Raw genomic sequence first — 18,106 nt, forward strand, 5'->3', positions numbered from 1 at the left:
CTGGTTGCTCCAGACTTGCCCTCGCTCCTGTAAAAAGGAGCACCTCCTCTGACCTTGCTGGTCCGAGTAACAAGCCTTTTTCGATTCCTGCGTGGCTTGCATTAGCCAAGGCCTGTTTGCTCCAATCAAGTTGCCGACACCGCCAACAGCGAGAAGCCTGCGTGGGACAGCTCGTGACCGACTCCTGGACGTCTTCGACCCCTCGTGTCCACGTGGCTGCAGAGAGAAGCTACACCTCGACGCCTGTTTGCACCCGACATCGCCTGGTTCCACTCTGGTTCCACGGTAGTCACTGGCTAGTGACTTTGAACATTGTCCCCTCTGCTTTCAGGTCTTCACCTCTTCAGATCCACCGGAACTCTTCACATCGAGCCGCCTGCAGCATCTTCAGCTCCAAGCACCATCGACCTGCGTGACGAAACCCGACACTACTTCGACCCTGTGCACCCGCTTCCTGTGGGTGAGGTAACTCAGCTCCGCCGGTGTTCCCACACTGGTACACACCTCTAGGGTCTGTGTCTAAAGTTTCATCCTTCTAGGTCACTCGGAAGGTTCCTTTTTAACTAACTTTGTAACTTTACGCACCATTGACATTGCATTGGTAAAGCGTGCACTTTCCGCACTGCACCCGAGTCCCGCGGGCCTTTCCCGACTTCTTCACTGCTCATCCCGAACAGCTCCAGCGATTCCCCAGGCCCTAGGCCTCTTCACTTTCCCCATAGTGGTTCTTATACCACTATTTTAGTATATGGTTTAGGTGGCCCCTAGGGCTCATCCAAAATTGTGCAACTTTTGTGTATTTAAACTTTGTTTTGTTTTAACGCATTTGCTTCTGTGCTCATAAAGAGTATCAGGGTTATTTGTAGAAATAAATCTATATATATTTTCAATATATATCTGTGTGGTGTCCTTTCATTTGGTATTCAGGGGATTGTGTATGGTAAAACAGCTTGCTTCACATGCCTTTACAGAGTTTAGCCTAAGACTGCTTAGTCCATGCTACCCCTAGGATAGCTTGTCTATAAGGTTGACTTTACAACCTGCACCATAAGGGTTGCTTGGCATGGTACAAGGTGATCACTAGAACTAGTGAGCATCATATACCAGGCCAACTTCTCACAGTGACCATTACATCACACTTCCTAAACCATACCCGACGGCCTCCTCCATATCTTACCTAGTTCCTCTCTCAGAGTCCGCCTTGCACCACCAGGGTACTAGTGCCCATCATATTGATATGCTACACTGTAACATTATGTGGCACCTTTCAGTGCATGGCAACTTCAGAAAGTCTGTTTCACATGTGGTTCTCTCTTTCAAAATGGCATGCTGGGTGAGAGGAATGGGATGAGCTCAGATGGGGCCGTTGACAATCTGCACCTTCATGTCGGAAAAAAACTACCAGTCTCATTGGAACAATTTGTTGAAATTGTCAAAATATCAAGATACCTTTGACCTGGAACCGTCATTAGGTCGTGACTTCTCCAGCATATCCCGAACCTCGGCATAACTGCCGTTAACTGTCGCTGTTCCTTCTGTAGCACTGGTCTTCTGTCGAACCCGCTCTTTGGCTGGTTTTGGAGACCTCGTTGGTAAATCTACCTCCTGTGAAAGCATGTGAGGGAAAAAATATTAAAGGATGACATGACTTAAAAAATGATTCTTTAACCAGCCCATAAAATAGCAACCTATTTTCAACGTGTCCCCTTTTGGAACAGGGACAGAAGGAATATTAATACTGCGTCATTTAGATTTATTGGCGACGCACAGTAGTTAGCTTCTTTCAGTCAGCAATTACTTTACTGGAGAGGGCGTTTTTTATGGAAAAGTGTTTCCGTATTGTTTTAAAATGGCATATGAATTATTATTAACCTTTCCTGGGAATAAATCCAGAAAGCCCTCATAGTTGAAATTGTTATTCATAAACTACAGCTTATTCACAGTAAGTTTCCCATCTTCTCAATATGCCTAATTAATGTGAAAATAGATGTCTAAAATGCGATTCTAATAACTACATTCACTTTCCAATGCAGGTGATCTGACCTCTCGAGCAAGATAGCAGTAACACAGTCTTACAAAGTCTATTCAGATTCTTCTATGTACTCAACTGAAATCAAGATTCCAGCAATTTAACATTTATTGTCAGCGTTTCAGTCCTCCTCCATTCATTTTACATTTATCAACTCGCATAATCGGAAAGCCTTCCCAGAAAAGACACATTATTATAGTCTGTCCCTCTCCAAAGAGGCTCTTTCTCTGCGACTCTGGTGCTCTGCCTTCCTGCCCTATTCTCTCAATTAATTATGCTGCGATTTTGTGTAATTTGGAAGAGGCATTATTCCTCTTTTGTTAATTTTTTTAACGAGAACTTGTTTATTGGCATGCCTAAAAATGGCACATAATTTAAATGCAAAAATCCTTTTGCACCTACCAGCCTGTTTAGAATGTTAGCTGTAACTTGTTTGTGGATAAAACCGACAATCCACTATTACTGTCGTATTTCATCAACAAGTGTCAGCAATTGTCTTTCTCACAAATTACAGACGGGGGCGTAGATTCAGGTGCCTGTTTAGGGGAGTTACACCCCCAAAAACGAACCCTCACTCACCAACCTAGGTGACATGCTTCATCGTCGGGTTCCCACCAGAGAGCGCCTCTCTGGTGTGCTACGGTGCCTGACTACATTGGAGCAGGTTTTTCCTTTTCACAGTAGGATGTACCTGGTCAATTTAACCAGTTATTAAAACATCCAACACACTTGTTTTTATCCGTGCCTAGTTTTCCACCATGAACACTTTTTGGAAATAAAACAAAGGCATTTTAACCACATTCACTCCATACACCAAAACAAACCTGCTCCGCTGTAGTCAGGCGTCGTAGCACACAAGAGAGGCACTCTGCCTCTCTGGTGGGAACCCAGTGATGAAGCATGTCACCAACTAGGTTGGTGAGTGAGGGTTCTTTTAAAAAAAAAAAAACGAGTGATTACTGATTGTTCAGGGGGACCAAGAGTGGCACCATTTTTTTCCCTCTCTCTCCTTTTGTTTACCTATTTTTACATACACAGAAAAAAACGCACACAGACTCCCTCTCGGTTTTGACAGTCTTCAAAGATACCATACCAAGCAATTTATAAAGCGCTCGGCTACCACCAACGGCAGTGTCCCGGCGATAAGTGGTCAGAAAGGGAGGGAAGGTACACACTAAGGTAGTTCAAACAGCCATGTTTTCATCGCCTTCCTGAAAGTAGGTTCTGATTCTGCTTTGCGCAGATGGTAAGGTATAGCATTCCAGAGAGCAGCAGTTCTCACTGCCAAGGCTCGCCCGCCCATCTGGCTTTAGAGAAGCGAGGAATATGGAGAAGCATCTGAGAGTTAGAACGCAAGGTCCTGGACTGATGGTATTTCTGAAGTCTCAGTTTCAGGTATCCTGGACCTCTATCTCTTGTGGCTCTAAAAGCAAGAGACAATGCCTTAAATTCAATTCTCCCTTTCACTGGGAGCCAATGAAGGCTCCGCAGATGAGGGGAGATGTGGTGTCGAAGGGTCACATTTCTGATGAACCTTGCTGTGGCGTTCTGGACTGTCTGCAGCCTATGGATAAGGTAAGCTGGCAAACCTAAGTATAAGCTGTTAGCATAGTCCAGCTGAGATGTGATAAGGGCATGGACTATAGTGGCCTGACAGTCCATCGGCAGAAGATGAAGAAATCTTCGCAAGGTTTTAAGTTTCCAGAAGCATGATCTGGAAACTTGACCAATCTGAGCCTTGGCCGACAGTTCTGAGTCGAATTTTAAACCTACATTTCTAACCGAGGAGACAGAGGTAGGAGGGAGATTCAGCTGCGACGGTCACCAGAGATCAGCCGGAGGGGGTGAAGGTTGATTAAAGAACACCACCTCTGTTTTGTCAGTGTTTAATTTCAGGCGATTGTCTGTCATCCAGGAGGTGATCTTAGTTAGACAATGCCTGAAGCTGTCAAATGCATCCTTAGCAGTGTCTTTAAAAAAAACCACAAGCTGTGTATCGTGAGCATAAGAAATTATTCTCACTCCACAGTGTTCCACAAGCGATGCCAAAGGAGCCAGATAGACATTAAACAGGGTGGGGCTAAGTGCCGAGCCCTGCAGGTCTCCGCATACAATGGAGCAAGAGGAGGAGATGTTGGTTATTTTACAAAATATTGTGTTTTCTTCCACTTATTACCCCAGCCAATTCGTGTTCCTCTCAATTTCCACTGCTCTTTAAGCCTCCCTCATACATCCTTCTTGTTATGTAACGTATTTTAACATATGCCAACGTGATTGTTGAAAAATCTGGCAATCACCGCCCCCCTGCTCAGGGCTTTAAGTGGATGAATAACTGGGGGGGCGGTGGTGCTTCCTCAAGGGGCGTGGCCACTAATTAAGGGTGTGACTTAAAAACACATAAGGTAAAAATCTGTGCTTAGCATAGTGTGCCACCCAACTGGGACTTTGCTGTTTCTCATTGCACCCAGATATATGATACAAGTAACATTATACCTACAACAAGCCAGGACTATTGGCTTTGTCAATGGTTGCTAGTTGCATAAGATAAATAAGGAATAAAGCTGTCTTCGTAGTATAATATTGCTAATTATTCAGCTCTGAAATGATGAGACTGTGAAAGAAGTATAACGAGTCTCTTCGAACTTACATCAAAGGCAGTAAAGAGTAGCACTGCTGCAGAGGTAAGATTTTTTTTTTCACCCTCCTGGTGAGGGCAAAAATGGAGAGCCCGATAGGGACCAGTCTCAGGCATGAATAGAGGGTTGGGAGACCGAAGGTCTCATGAATCCTGTTGGTTTATCATGGCTTCACAGAACGTCATTTCAATTTCAATTGACAGGGATTCTGGATAGTCAGTCCTAGCTATACAATGCCTATCCTTCTTTCTCTGCAACTTGGGTAACAGACCTTGCCCACTGTGGACTGTGGTAGAGCACCCATTGTGGGGAACTCTCCAAAAGTGATTTGTACTGCTTCGCATCAAGCGGAGAGACTTCAGTTGTGGCTACATCTGATTTCATACCGCATGAAAAGGAAAGATTTAGAAGGAAGCATGAACTAATTATTGTTTTTTAAAATATTTAGTAAAAAGGAGTTTGCTTCTCAGAGGGGTAGGATCGTGTTTATGAGGTCCTAGATCAAGATAAACAAAGATGATTGGCACCAAATAAACAAATTGAGGCTTAAGCTATTACTGCTTGTTGACAACCTAGATATGTACTGACTTTCATTTCACCAAAACCCGAAAAAAGCTATTACCACCAATACCACAAGTTCAGGAATGCACAATAATTGCTCAATTTCTTTTGCAGTAGGGCTACAGACACTCACTAAACTTAAAAGCAAGCTCCTGCAGTAGGTGGGTTTACCTCGTTCTTCACATGGTATCACAATACGCATGAACTGTTGTGTTGGCCATTCACATGAAGCTACCTATCAACCATCACATTTAAATGGCTCTCCATGCTTACTTACCACATACCACTAATGTGAATACCCTCCTTTTGAACCAAGAAAGCAGTCATTCTATGTGTCAAAAGTACCATATGGATCTGGAGGGTGTAACTATATTAGGGAAAATCATAATTGATTAGGCTGCAAACCAACAAAAAAGTACTGGTGTGAGTACATAAAACTTTCCTCTATACAATGGGCAACCAAATAACGTATTACTGAAACATTTGAGAAATACAAAAAAGGATAAATATCATTTCTTTGCCTTTTTGTATTTCTTAACATTTTACTTCTAGGATTACCACTGGTGTTTTGCTTTGTCCTCAATACTCAGGCAAATATTGTGTCAAAATGAGTGATTCTTCCTTACAAAAGTAGTAAAACATAAATAGAGTATACCGCTAATATGAACTTTTGTTTCTGCCCTGCATAATACGCAACTAGTGCTGAGAAATGGCGTCAGCCATTTTTAACAATAAAACGTAATTTTACCAGGAGAGAAAGGTGACAATCAAGAGATCATGAATAAATTACATATCCTCGCTTGCCGTTAATTAGCCTTGCAAAAAACCCTCAAACACACATTCTCTTCCATTAAGAATGATTACTGTGCAAGCCTGCAGATGTCAATACCACAGTCATTCAAAATCTTCTTTCCATTCTAATTGAAGGTTGCAAAGCTCAGATGCCAGGATTTTGCTTCTAAAAATCTCATTTATTGCTAGAAGGATATTTTATGTCATCAGTCGCGGCAGTTACAAAAACTGCAAATCACAACCATCTGTGCCCTTACACTCAAATCACCATTCATCTGGTAGGAGATCAGTCAAGTTAGTTTGCATACTGAATGCTTGGCTGTGCTATCCTTGCGATGGTCCAAAGTTCACAAGAATTAATTAAGAGCACCAACAAGGCCAAGAAGTTAGACGTTTGTACGAAAAACGCACACAGTGATCGCATAGGTCATACATTCATGCACATTTGAAGCTATTTATGCACGCAGTGAGTAACACCACTACAGACACTCACACATACAGACCAACAGGCACTCAAAACAGTACAGACATGCATGCACTCATGCACATAAAACACTACAGACTTACATGCACACAAAACAACAGACATGCACTCGATAAACCATAATTGGTTGCTTATTTACCACATTATGCCTCTAATATCACTTTGAAACACAGGTGAAATGGAGCAGAAAAGAGGGAGCAAAAAGGACTGACCAGAAGCCTTGTGAATGAAATAATATCCCCATGCTTAGCGGATTTAAGGAATCTGGTAAGTAGAAAAGGAGGATCGAGGAGGAGGAAGTAAGGAGAAATCAAGGGGAGGAAGCAACTGTGTGTGAAAGGATGGCCTGGCAGCTATAGTAAACAGCTGCAGAGATGTCAGGGAGATATAGGATCCAATGTCCACAGGCCAGCAAACAGAGGCTGACACACACAGACAACATACACATAGACACAAAAACAAATATAAACACAGATATAGGTAGAAAACATGCAACAGGGGCCCGGGGGACAAACATACATACAGATGGACGGACAAACAGAGGATGGACAAATTGATGGAGGTTTTATGTTCACTTAACTTGTAATTCTTTTGCTGACGAAATCAATCAGCATTTGATGTTAAGGAAAGAGCAGTGTACTCGACTTGGAGAATTCACTATTACTCGGTTATGGAACCGTTCAGTCTCCATAGCCATCCAGTGTTTGCCATCTTTGGAATGAGCGCCTGGTAATAACAACGCAATGCTCTCTGGTACTCATTCAATTCTGGTCTTATTTTTTGCGCAAATCATATAAGCAGCAGTGCAAGTTAGTGCCTTAATTCTTTCCTACTGACACATTAAACATTTTGGTCTTCCATATCACCCATATATAACAAAAACCAGATAGGCAGGGCTAGACACTTTCTCTTTACAAGTCATTGTTGTTAGGTACCCTGGGACAACTCGAGCAAACGAAAACTGCATATCCCCGAATGCAGTGATGGTTTGAATGAAAGAACAGCATCATGGTGCTTTGGGCAAATAGAAACATAGAATAAGCTAGCAAAACAGGACATTTTCATATTTCTGCTTTCAAACAAATGCATCCCATAGCGTGGCAAGCAAGACTTGGAAAAAAGACTGGGACACAGAAGAAAGCACTACATTTTTTGCTAACTATGGAGGGCACAGAATGGCTTAATTTACAGTGCTCACTAACAGAAAACACGAGGCGCTAAGAGGCACTAGAACACATGAAAACTAGCCTCTCACTCGGTGTTCAGTCGGCTCTCTAAAAACCGGGACAAGTGCTACATTTACCTGAGCAGATGGAGAAAACCCAGGACTGTCCCAGCACATCCTGGACACCTTGTGACCCAAGCGTCTGGCATTTGGCAAAAGGCTCGAACAATGAACATGTTCTTTTACATTGTATGACTATGCTAACCATGCAGTTCGTCTTTATAACTTATTTCTATTTTTCTGCTTTCCAACACATTAAAAGGGTTTGTTTTACTGGCATGGGCTATGTACGTTTGCTTATTTTTCCTTGCAATCAATTGCTTCTCTCTAGTATATCAGTGTAAAGGAGCAATGGATGTAATATATACAAGGCAGCCTGCTTGAAAAGGTGATGTAAATAACATGCATTCTTACTTATCAAACCGCTATCATAACAAATCTCTGCCTTCAAGTTCTCTCTGCAAGAACTGCGCCTGGATTCTTCAAGCGCCAGTGAAAAAAACACACTCAGTGAATTAGAATGTGTGAAAGTATACAGCAGAACATGATCTGTCTCAGCAGCACCACAGAAAAACAGACTGAAAAGTATCTCAAATAACTTTATAAATAAAAAAATATTGGGGAATTAGGAAGTGAGAAAGATTACAGCAGAACACGATCTGTCTTAGCAGCACTACACCACCATAGATAAACAGACTCAAAATTATTTCCAAGACCTTTATGAATAAAAAAATATTTGAGCAACGCAATAAAATCATATGGCAATGAGCAAGAGGTCTCAGGTTTTAAAAACGAGTTTTTTTAATACGAGTTTTTTAATAGAACGCCTCCTCTGATTTAGTTTGAATTGTTTCAGTAGTTCAGTGGAGAAAGCAATGTCCTCTTCAAGGAAGAGTGTTCCAAAAGATAATAAAAAACGGTATACGGTCAAAATATCAAGTTTTTAATATCGATTAGCATTAATATCGATTAAAAAATATAGAATGGACACAATATCGACTGGACACAATATAGACTACAAAAATATCAAATAGGATAGCATTAATATTGAATCAAAAAATATAGAATGGACATAATATCGAATGGACAGAATATAGACTACAAAAATATAGAATGGACAGAATATAGACTACAAAAATATCGACATTGAGGTAAGTTAATATCAATTTTTAAAGTGTTTTTTATGTTAGTATATGTTTGAAAAGTGTATATTTATTTTATTATTTATATTAATTAATTATTTTTATGGTATTTAATTTTTGCGTAATATAATTCTGAAGCGGGTTGTGGGTTTATAGGGGAATAGGGTGGGAAGTAATTTAATTATAATTAATTAAATATGTTAATTTATTTATTGGTATGTATTTTGAATTAATTGTTAATTAATTGGTAATTAATTAAAATATAATTGGGGATTAATTTTAATTAATAGATTAATTGATAATTATGTTAATTTTATTAATTTATTTTCTGTAGCGGGTTGTGGGTTTATAGGGGAATAGGGTGGGAAGTAATTTAATTATAATTAATTAAATATGTTAATTTATTTATTTGTATTTATTTTGAATTAATTGTTAATTATTAATTAAAATATAATTGGTGATTAATTTTAATTAATAGATTAATTGATAATTATGTTAATTTTATTAATTTAGTTTCTGTAGTGGGTTGTGGGTTTATAGGGGAATAGGGTGGGGAGTAATTTAATTATAAGTAATTCTATTTTTAAATTCCTTTTTATCTAATTTTTTATTATTTTTTAATTGTTAATTAATTTATTGTTAATTGGTAAATAATTTGTATTAGTAGGTAATTAATTTTAATAATTAATTTTTATTTGAATTTTTAATTGATTAATTAATATATTATATAAAAGTGTTAATTATTTTAATTAATTTGTAATTGGTATTAATATTTATTTTATTTTATATATGAAGTATTTACTTTCCCTACTGTTGCACTCTCTGGAGTGGGAATAGTAATTTTTACCCCTACGCTATCCAACGCTTTCCCTACTGTTGCACTCTCTGGAGTGGGAATAGTAATTTTTACACCTACGCTATCCAACGCTTTCCCTACTGTTGCACTCTCTGGAGTGGGAATAGTAATTTTTACCCCTACGCTAGCCAACACTTTCCCTACTGTTGCACTCTCTGGAGTCGGAATGGTAATTTTTACCCCTACGCTATCCAGCGCTTTCCCTACTGTTGAACTCTCTGGAGTTGGAATAGTAATGGTTACCCCTACGCTATCCAACGCTTTCCCTACTGTTGCACTCTCTGGAGTGGGAATAGTAATTTTTACCCCTACGCTATCCAACGCTTTAACGACTGTTGCACTCTGGAGTGGGAATAGTACTTTTTACACCTACGCTATCCAACCCTTTCCCTACTGTTGCACTCTCTGGAGTGGGAATAGTAATGTTTACCCCTACGCTATCCAACGCTTTCCCTACTGTTGCACTCTCTGGAGTGGGAATAGTAATTTTTACCCCTACGCTATCCAGCGTTTTCCCTACTGTTGCACTCTCTGGAGTTGGAATAGTAATTTTTATCCCTACGCTATCCAACGCTTTCCCTACTGTTGCACTCTCTGGAGTGAGAATAGTAATTTTTACCCCTACGCTATCCAACGCTTTCACTACTGTTGCACGGATGTATGACGTTACAATGCATACTTTTACCACGCCTACCATTACCACGCATTTTTTACAACGCAGGATCCATTACAACGCATACCATTACAACGCATGTATTTACAACGCAGGTACCTTTACAACGCATACCATTACAACGTAAGTATTGGTAAGTATATAATATTTTTTAAAATGTAATTTAATTAAAATTAATATAATGTAATTTAATTTAATTTAATTAATTTAATTTAATTTAATTAATGTAATTTAATTTAATCAATTTAATTTAATGTAATTTAAATTTAATTATATTTACTTTTTACCCTGTACCCCTTTACCCAAAAACTCAAAACTGACCCTGAACCCTAAAAATACCCCTTTACTCAAAAACCCAAAACTGACCCTAAACCCTAAAAATACCCCTTTACCCAAAAACCCAAAACTGACCCTGAACCCTAAAAATACCCCTTTACCCAATAAACCCAAAACTGACCCTAAACCCTAAAAATACCCCTTTACCCAAAAACCCAAAACTGACCCTGAACCCTAAAAATACCCCTGTACCCCAAAAACCCAAAACTAACCCTGAACCCTAAAAATACCCCTTTACCCAAAAACTGAAAACTGACCCTGAACCCTAAAAATACCCCTTTACCCAAAAACTGAAAACTGACCCTGAACCCTAAAAATACCCCTTTACCCAAAAACTGAAAACTGACCCTGAACCCTAAAAATACCCCTTTACCCAAAATCTGAAAACTGACCCTGAACCCTAAAAATACCCCTTTACCCAAAAACTGAAAACTGACCCTGAACCCTAAAAATACCCTTTTACCCAAAAACTGAAAACTGACCCTGAACCCTAAAAATACCCCTTTACCCAAAAACTGAAAACTGACCCTGAACCCTAAAAATACCCTTTTACCCAAAAACTGAAAACTGACCCTGAACCCTAAAAATACCCCTTTACCCAAAAACTGAAAACTGACCCTGAACCCTAAAAATACCCCTTTACCCAAAAACTGAAAACTGATCCTGAACCCTAAAAATACCCCTTTACCCAAAAACCCAAATAATATTTTTAATAAAATAATATACTTACCAATACTTACGTTGTAATGGTATGCGTTGTAAAAGTACCTGCGTTGTAAATACATGCGTGGTAATGTTATGCGTTGTAATGTATTTTGCGTTGTAAAAAATGCGTGGTAATGGTAGGTCGTGGTAAAAGTTGCGTTGTAAAGGTTGTATACCCTGTTGCACTCTCTGGAGTGGGAATAGTAATTTTTACCCCTACGCTATCCAGCGCTTTCCCTACTGTTGCACTCTCTGGAGTTGGAATAGTAATTTTTATCCCTACGCTATCCAACGCTTTCCCTACTGTTGCACTCTCTGGAGTGAGAATAGTAATTTTTACCCCTACGCTATCCAACGCTTTCACTACTGTTGCACTCACTGGAGTGGTAATAGTAAATTTTACCCTTTCCGCTATCCTACGGTAAAAATATTGTAATTGTTTTTATTAATATTACGTTTATATATATATATATGTATTAAATCAATTTGTATGTTTTTTTACTTACATTAATTATTTATTAATTTAAAGGTTATTTAAGTATTTTAAGTATGTTTAAGTTAATTATATTATTTCATTAATTTTTAATCAATTTAAAGCATTTTTTAAAATTCGATATTTTGACTAACTATATTTTTTACATCGATATTTTTGATTCGATATTTTTGTACTTACCTGTTTGGAGATAGGAGGTCGATATTTTGGTATTCTATACTTTTACCTCGATATTTTGGTAGGTCGATATTTTGGCATTCTAAATTATGTCAGTGATCCAATATAAATAGTTTAGTCTTACAATAAAATATTCCCCAAATTACCCAAGCACACTTTATGAACTCATCTAAAAACCGGATTTGTTTACTTAAGAAGTTTTATATAGCGCTGGCTCCACCCAGAAAGAAAGAAATACAGAACGGGCGTTTCATACATGGTGGACTAAAAGAGCATATTGAGTAATATAGACTCGTTGGTGAGAAAAAGGAAAGAAGGGGGAGTTAAAAATAAAAACAGCATGACAAAGATATCATAACAAATTATAATACAGTACACATGGGGTAGGCTCAGTGGTCAGAATAAAGCTGGAGGGGTTAAGCGCGTGAGAAGGGTGGGATGGGAGATGTTAGGATGGGGAGAGGAGGGAAGCAGGGTGGAGAGGGGCCTGGAAGGGGATGTATAGGTGAGAGGGGGAGAAGGTAGGGGTATTAACGAGGAGGGAGGGAGAGTATAGCAAGTACAGTAAGAGAGGGATTATGTACCCCAATATTTGTTGAGCAGGTGTATTTTAAGGTCTTTTTTTAAAACTGGCATATGAAGGGTTACATCGTAGATGTTTAGTGAGGGCATTCCAGATGCTGGGGGCTTTAACAGAGAAGAAGCGGGATTGGGGGGCTTTTTTTTTTCAAAAGAGGGGGGATGAGGAGAAGAGTGTTGGTGCTTCTCATCGGACGGGCGCAACCTGCTTTATTTAGTTTGTTTGAGAGGTAGAGCGGGGTATTTTGATAAAGGGTTTTGGGCCTAATGCAGGCAACTTTATAGGAGGATCTGCCTTTGATAGGAAGCCATTTAAGGTCCTTGAGAGAAGGTGAGATGTGGGCAAAACGTTCACAGTTAGTTGCAGGCCTGGCCGCTAGGTTGAGAACAGATTTGAGGGGGGCAAGGTGAACTTTGGGAGTTCCGGAGAGTAAAGCGTTTCCGTAGTCAATTTTCGAGAGGTCTAGAGATTGGACAACCAATTTGAAATCTTCCGCTGGAATGAAAGGTTTGATTTTTTTGAGATGTCGGAGTTTTAAGAGTGCGCCCTTTGCCAAATTCTTTATATGGGAATTGAGCGTGAGCTTACTGTTGATGGTGATGCCAAGGGATTTTACTGATTTGGCGAGGGAGAGAGAACAGTTTATAGCATTAAGGTCAGCGATCAATGTTTAAATGGGGAGAGGGTTGTTTCTAGAAGAGAAAAGAATGATTTCAGTTTTGATTGAATTTGAGATGATTGGAGTAGAACCAGGATTGAATCTTGTTTAGAGCAGTGTTGAGGTGTAAGATATTGAAGCGGGATTTAATTTTATAGTACAGTTGGGTGTCATCAGCATACAGGTGATAGTTAATTCAGGCTTGTTTGAGTATGAGGATAAGGGGTTCCATAAAGAGGTTGAAGAGAGCGGGAGAGGGGATAGATCCTTGGGGGACACCGAGGAGACCGGTGTGGGACAAGAGAGGCAGTTTTGAATTTTAATTTGTTGGGTTCTGTGTTGGAAGTAGGAGGCAAACCAGTTTAGGACAGTGACATTAAGGCTGAAACGATCTTGGAGTGCATTAAATAAGGTTGAATGGTTAACTGTATCAAATGCAGCAGTAAGGTCAAGAAGAATGAGTAGGTTGGTCTCGCCCTTATCCAGGGCGAGGTGGATGTCATCCACTATATTAAGCAATGCAGTTTCTGTGCTGCAGCCTTTGCGGAAGCCGGATTGTAGAGGGCTGAGCAGGTTGTGTCAATGTGTTTGTCCAATTGAAGTAGGGCACCATTTTCATGGGCTTTGGAGACAAAGGGGATGTTGGAGATGGGGCAGAGGTTGTTGGGGTCATTAGGATCGGCCTTGGGGGTTTTTAGGGATGGGTGTGATTTGTCCGAGTTGGAGGGAGACAGGGACGCACCCTTTAGAAAGGGAGATGTTAATGATATTGGTCCAATAAGGGACGATGACGTGCTTTAGATCTTGGACAAGGGTAGATGGGAGCGGGTCATTTGTGTGAGAATACGGTTTTAATTTGGATAAGATGTTAAAGACTTCCAGTTCGGAAACATGGTGGAAATTCTGTCAGGAGGCATTATTTTTAAGCAGTGGGTTAGGGAGGTAGGGTTCTGGCGGGGTAGTTTAAGGAAGGTGTAGGAAAGGAGTAGGGGGTAGAGTCAGGGGGGAGGGTGGTATTGAGGTAGCATCAAGATGACATTGGGGGGTGGGAGGGGGCTGAGTTACAAGGAAGGACTGATCTATTTTGGCAACTTTTTCGGAGAAAAAAATAAGCAATTTCTTCAGATTTGTTAATGGAGGCCAACGAGTTGAGAGGGGACGGGGAGGTTTGGTTTCTAACAATGTTGAACAGTTCTCTGGGTCTGTTCTTGGAATAGCACCTTGGCCAAGCTTCATCACAAATGAATCAGACAATGACCGAAAGAATGAGTTCTAAGATTCCAAATAACTTCCAGTATTAATTTACCCAATCTTGCTGTATTAACTGAAAACATATCCTCTCTAAAAAGTATTAAAGTAAAAAAAAAAAAAAAAAAGGATAGCAAGATGGCCAGAGGCGTGGCCAAGACAAGCATAGCGACTGATGGGTAACACCAAAGCTCACAGCCCTAGGCAAACATACCATGCTTAACCTTAATTTATACCACAAGTAATAGGGCATTGGGCACAAACAGAGCACCCAGACACAAGACAGTCCACAGAGGGACATAGTGATCAGCAAATCAACTTGGATTCTGGATGACAGCTGGAGCCGCAGAGCTGACACTGACACCGATCGGGAGACTGCTTGCGGGCAAAGGTTGTTGAGAGGATCTAGGGAAACAGTGGGGACCTCGAGGGCAGGACTTGGCACCGTGACTTGTGTGGCCTACTGAATGCCCCAGATGGTGTTCCAAAGTATTGGCAACAGAGGGAGACTTCTAGATAGCGCAGACACAACTTCATACATCACTGCGGACGCTGACCAGGGCTGCATCTCCCCGACCTCACGGTCGGCCACTTTCGCTCTCACCCACAATGGGAAGAAGAGTGGGATGCACAGGAGAGCAGAATAACTCGGCTGGGGCCTGCAGAGGGGCAACATGAAGGGATATGGAGAAATCAATTTCCTATAAAAAATAAATGCCTTCGACATCCCTGCATGCCAGCAGAATGGAGTGAGTGTAAAGTCACGCCTTACAGCCACAGAAAGACACCTGCATCACAAAGGCTCCTGGCTTGTGGGCCTGCACACAGAGGGCTTGACTGCCTTCTGCCCTCAGAACTGGGGATGCAGTATCTCCTGACACCCCATATAAATTGGACACACACCATACTTGCTATCACTTCCACAGAAGATCCTTTAGAGCAAAAAATCGACCCAGTAGCGCTGGATCAGAGTCTGTTGAAGAAAGACCAGAGAAAAATGGCAAAGTGGGTCTCGAGAAATAAAGCCTCACTCACTGATTTAGCGTTGCATGCAGATGGGCCAATTAAACAGATGCAGGTCCTGACTGAATAGGTGCGCTATCTTCAATACTGGGCAAAGGACACTGAAGGAAGGGCCTAATTTAAACAACATTAGGATAATGGGCCTCCTGGGAAAATAAATCGAAGGCAACTTTGTGGAAACCCTTTTGGAGAGTTTGGGCTAAACAATCAGTATCACCAGAAGACTCTTCGTTCTTCACACTGGAAAAGGACCACTGCCGCCTCAGGCACCCCCGCGATCTGTGGATTTCAGAACAAGGACCATTATTACACCAAGCAAGACTGCGAAGCAAAATAACAGTTTAGAGAAGCAAGGTTCTGATTTTTCCCAACTTTACTGTGGTCGTACAACAATAATGCACATTCTTCACTGAAGCAAGGCAAAGACTGTAGGAGAAGAGCTTCAAATACGCCCAACTATTCCCAGTAAAACTGAAAATAATATCAGCTCACAGAATCCTCTTTTTCACCAATCCGCCAAATGTGTGAAAATGGGCTGAACAACAAAATTCAGGAGGTGGTGCCCGGTCTGGGGGCACATAGCATCACACCAGGCCTGCAGGGCGCAAAGGGACGACATGTTGTGGTCAGGATGACTATCACACCAGCAGTCCCAACAGGAGACAGTTCAAGCAGTCATGGCAGCAGCCATCTTAAGTGGCACATCACAAATGAGAAATGACTTGGGGACCTCTTTTGACGCTTCTACCTTGAACTCCAACTCTTAATAGTTGCAATAGTTGGACTAGAAACACAGTACCCCTAAGTGGCACCGGGGACAGTAGATCTCATCTGAAGACTAAACTCTGATTGAAACGGAGCCGACTCCATAGTGAAATGACTGGGTCACAGGATCGCTGTTTACTGTGGACTTGTGTGCATTGTTGGGGCATGGGGGATAGGGTGGTCATTGGAGGGAGGTGGATCACACTAAACCCCCTTTTCTCAGAGACACTGACTGCCTGGTCGGATCGGTGGGGACGGAGTAACAGATTGAGCATGTTTAGTTCTACAAGTTTGGACAGAAGGCCATTGCTCTACAGTAAGGGAAAGACAAGTTGGGGAACGGTTAATGATCGTAGGGGGGAGATACAGATACTACACTAAGCCATCCTGAACACAAAGAGGAAGGGGCAATAACCACAATGGAGAGACATTAGGCAGGTAGGAGGCAGGAACTCTGTAGATAAACACATAGAAGATATAGATGGCTGAATCCACCAGAAAGCCGAAAATTCTCATGTGGCATGTAACGGAGATCGACAGTATGACCAAATGATATATGATGCAGGCTTACATAAAACACAGATGGGCTCAGGTTGCAATGCTGCAGGAGACACACCACAGAGAGGCTCGCATTACAGAAACGCTGAAGAGGGCAAGTATTTTTTTTTACAAATTTCTCTGCATTTGCCAGAGGGGTGCTGATTTGAATGAGGCCATAGGTGTCCTTTCAGTTGACCACCAACGTAAAGGATAGGGAGGAAGGTACCTAATAATTAATTTGCATGAGGCTGGGGGGGGCGAACGAGATATAGCACTACTTAACATCCAAATGAAAACCAATTGTTCTCTTTTTAGGAGGTCTCGAAGCACCTGGCACACTTTACAAGTTACCCAAAAATAGTGGAGTGATTTTAATTGTATAGCTGGCATGCATTTGGATATATTTCATACCTGCTTCCTACATCATCAGTGGTTAGGACAGCCAAAGCCTTGAATAATTAGGTAATGCAGTGGTACTTGATGGACTCCTAGAAAGTGCACCGTCCTCGGGATCAGTACTATTCGTTCTACTCAGGAATGCATGATTTCCATTTGTGCTTAAACAAGATTTTTTACACCTCCCAAGTACATGCTGAGGTCACGCATACAGAGTACTTGCTCAGGACATATTCAGATCATAACCCATTGACTATAAGACGCTGCAGTGGATAGAGCCAGGACGGCAATCCCAGCCTGGAGATTGATGGTAAAAGTTCTAGAAGACTATGGGCTTCATTAGGATGACTTTGCCCGCCCGTAAATCTGGACCGCCCGCCATAAGGGCGGGGGTCCCGGCGGTGCTATTAGGATGTGCCCGCCAGTGGCGGGCACATCCTGTTTTTTAGCATTGTGGCGGGCGGTGCTCTCTGCACCGCCCGCCAAAATGCTGAAAATGCACGTTCACATTGTCATTTACAAAGCGGCAGGCACCGCGCGGTGCTTGCCGCTTTGTAAATGATAATGAAGGGGGGCACTCTGGGGGCCCGCAGGGGGCCCCCAGAGTGAAGACCGCATGCCTTTCCGTGGCGGCATCGCCGCCGCGGAAAGGCACTGAAAACCAGACATCATAATATGGCTGGCGGTGTCTGTTAGACACCGCCACCATATTATTCCTTTTCCGCCCCGGCTGCAAGGCGACCGGGGCGGAAAAGCGGCGGACGGTCTTTCCATCCGCCGTGGTTCC

General features: G+C 41.5%; 1 protein-coding gene across 1 annotated transcript in view; it reads right to left on the reverse strand.

The window, feature by feature from the left end:
- VRK2 (VRK serine/threonine kinase 2) overlaps positions 1–18,106 on the reverse strand; it is a 424,890-nt gene that overhangs the window by 77,704 nt on the left and 329,080 nt on the right. Inside the window, 1 exon segment of the mRNA XM_078649306.1 lies at positions 1,450–1,602. Coding sequence (XP_078505432.1) covers positions 1,450–1,602 — 153 coding nt within the window.

This window comes from Lissotriton helveticus, chromosome 6, assembly GCF_964261635.1.
Source record: "Lissotriton helveticus chromosome 6, aLisHel1.1, whole genome shotgun sequence".
Taxonomy (NCBI): Eukaryota; Metazoa; Chordata; class Amphibia; order Caudata; family Salamandridae; genus Lissotriton; species Lissotriton helveticus.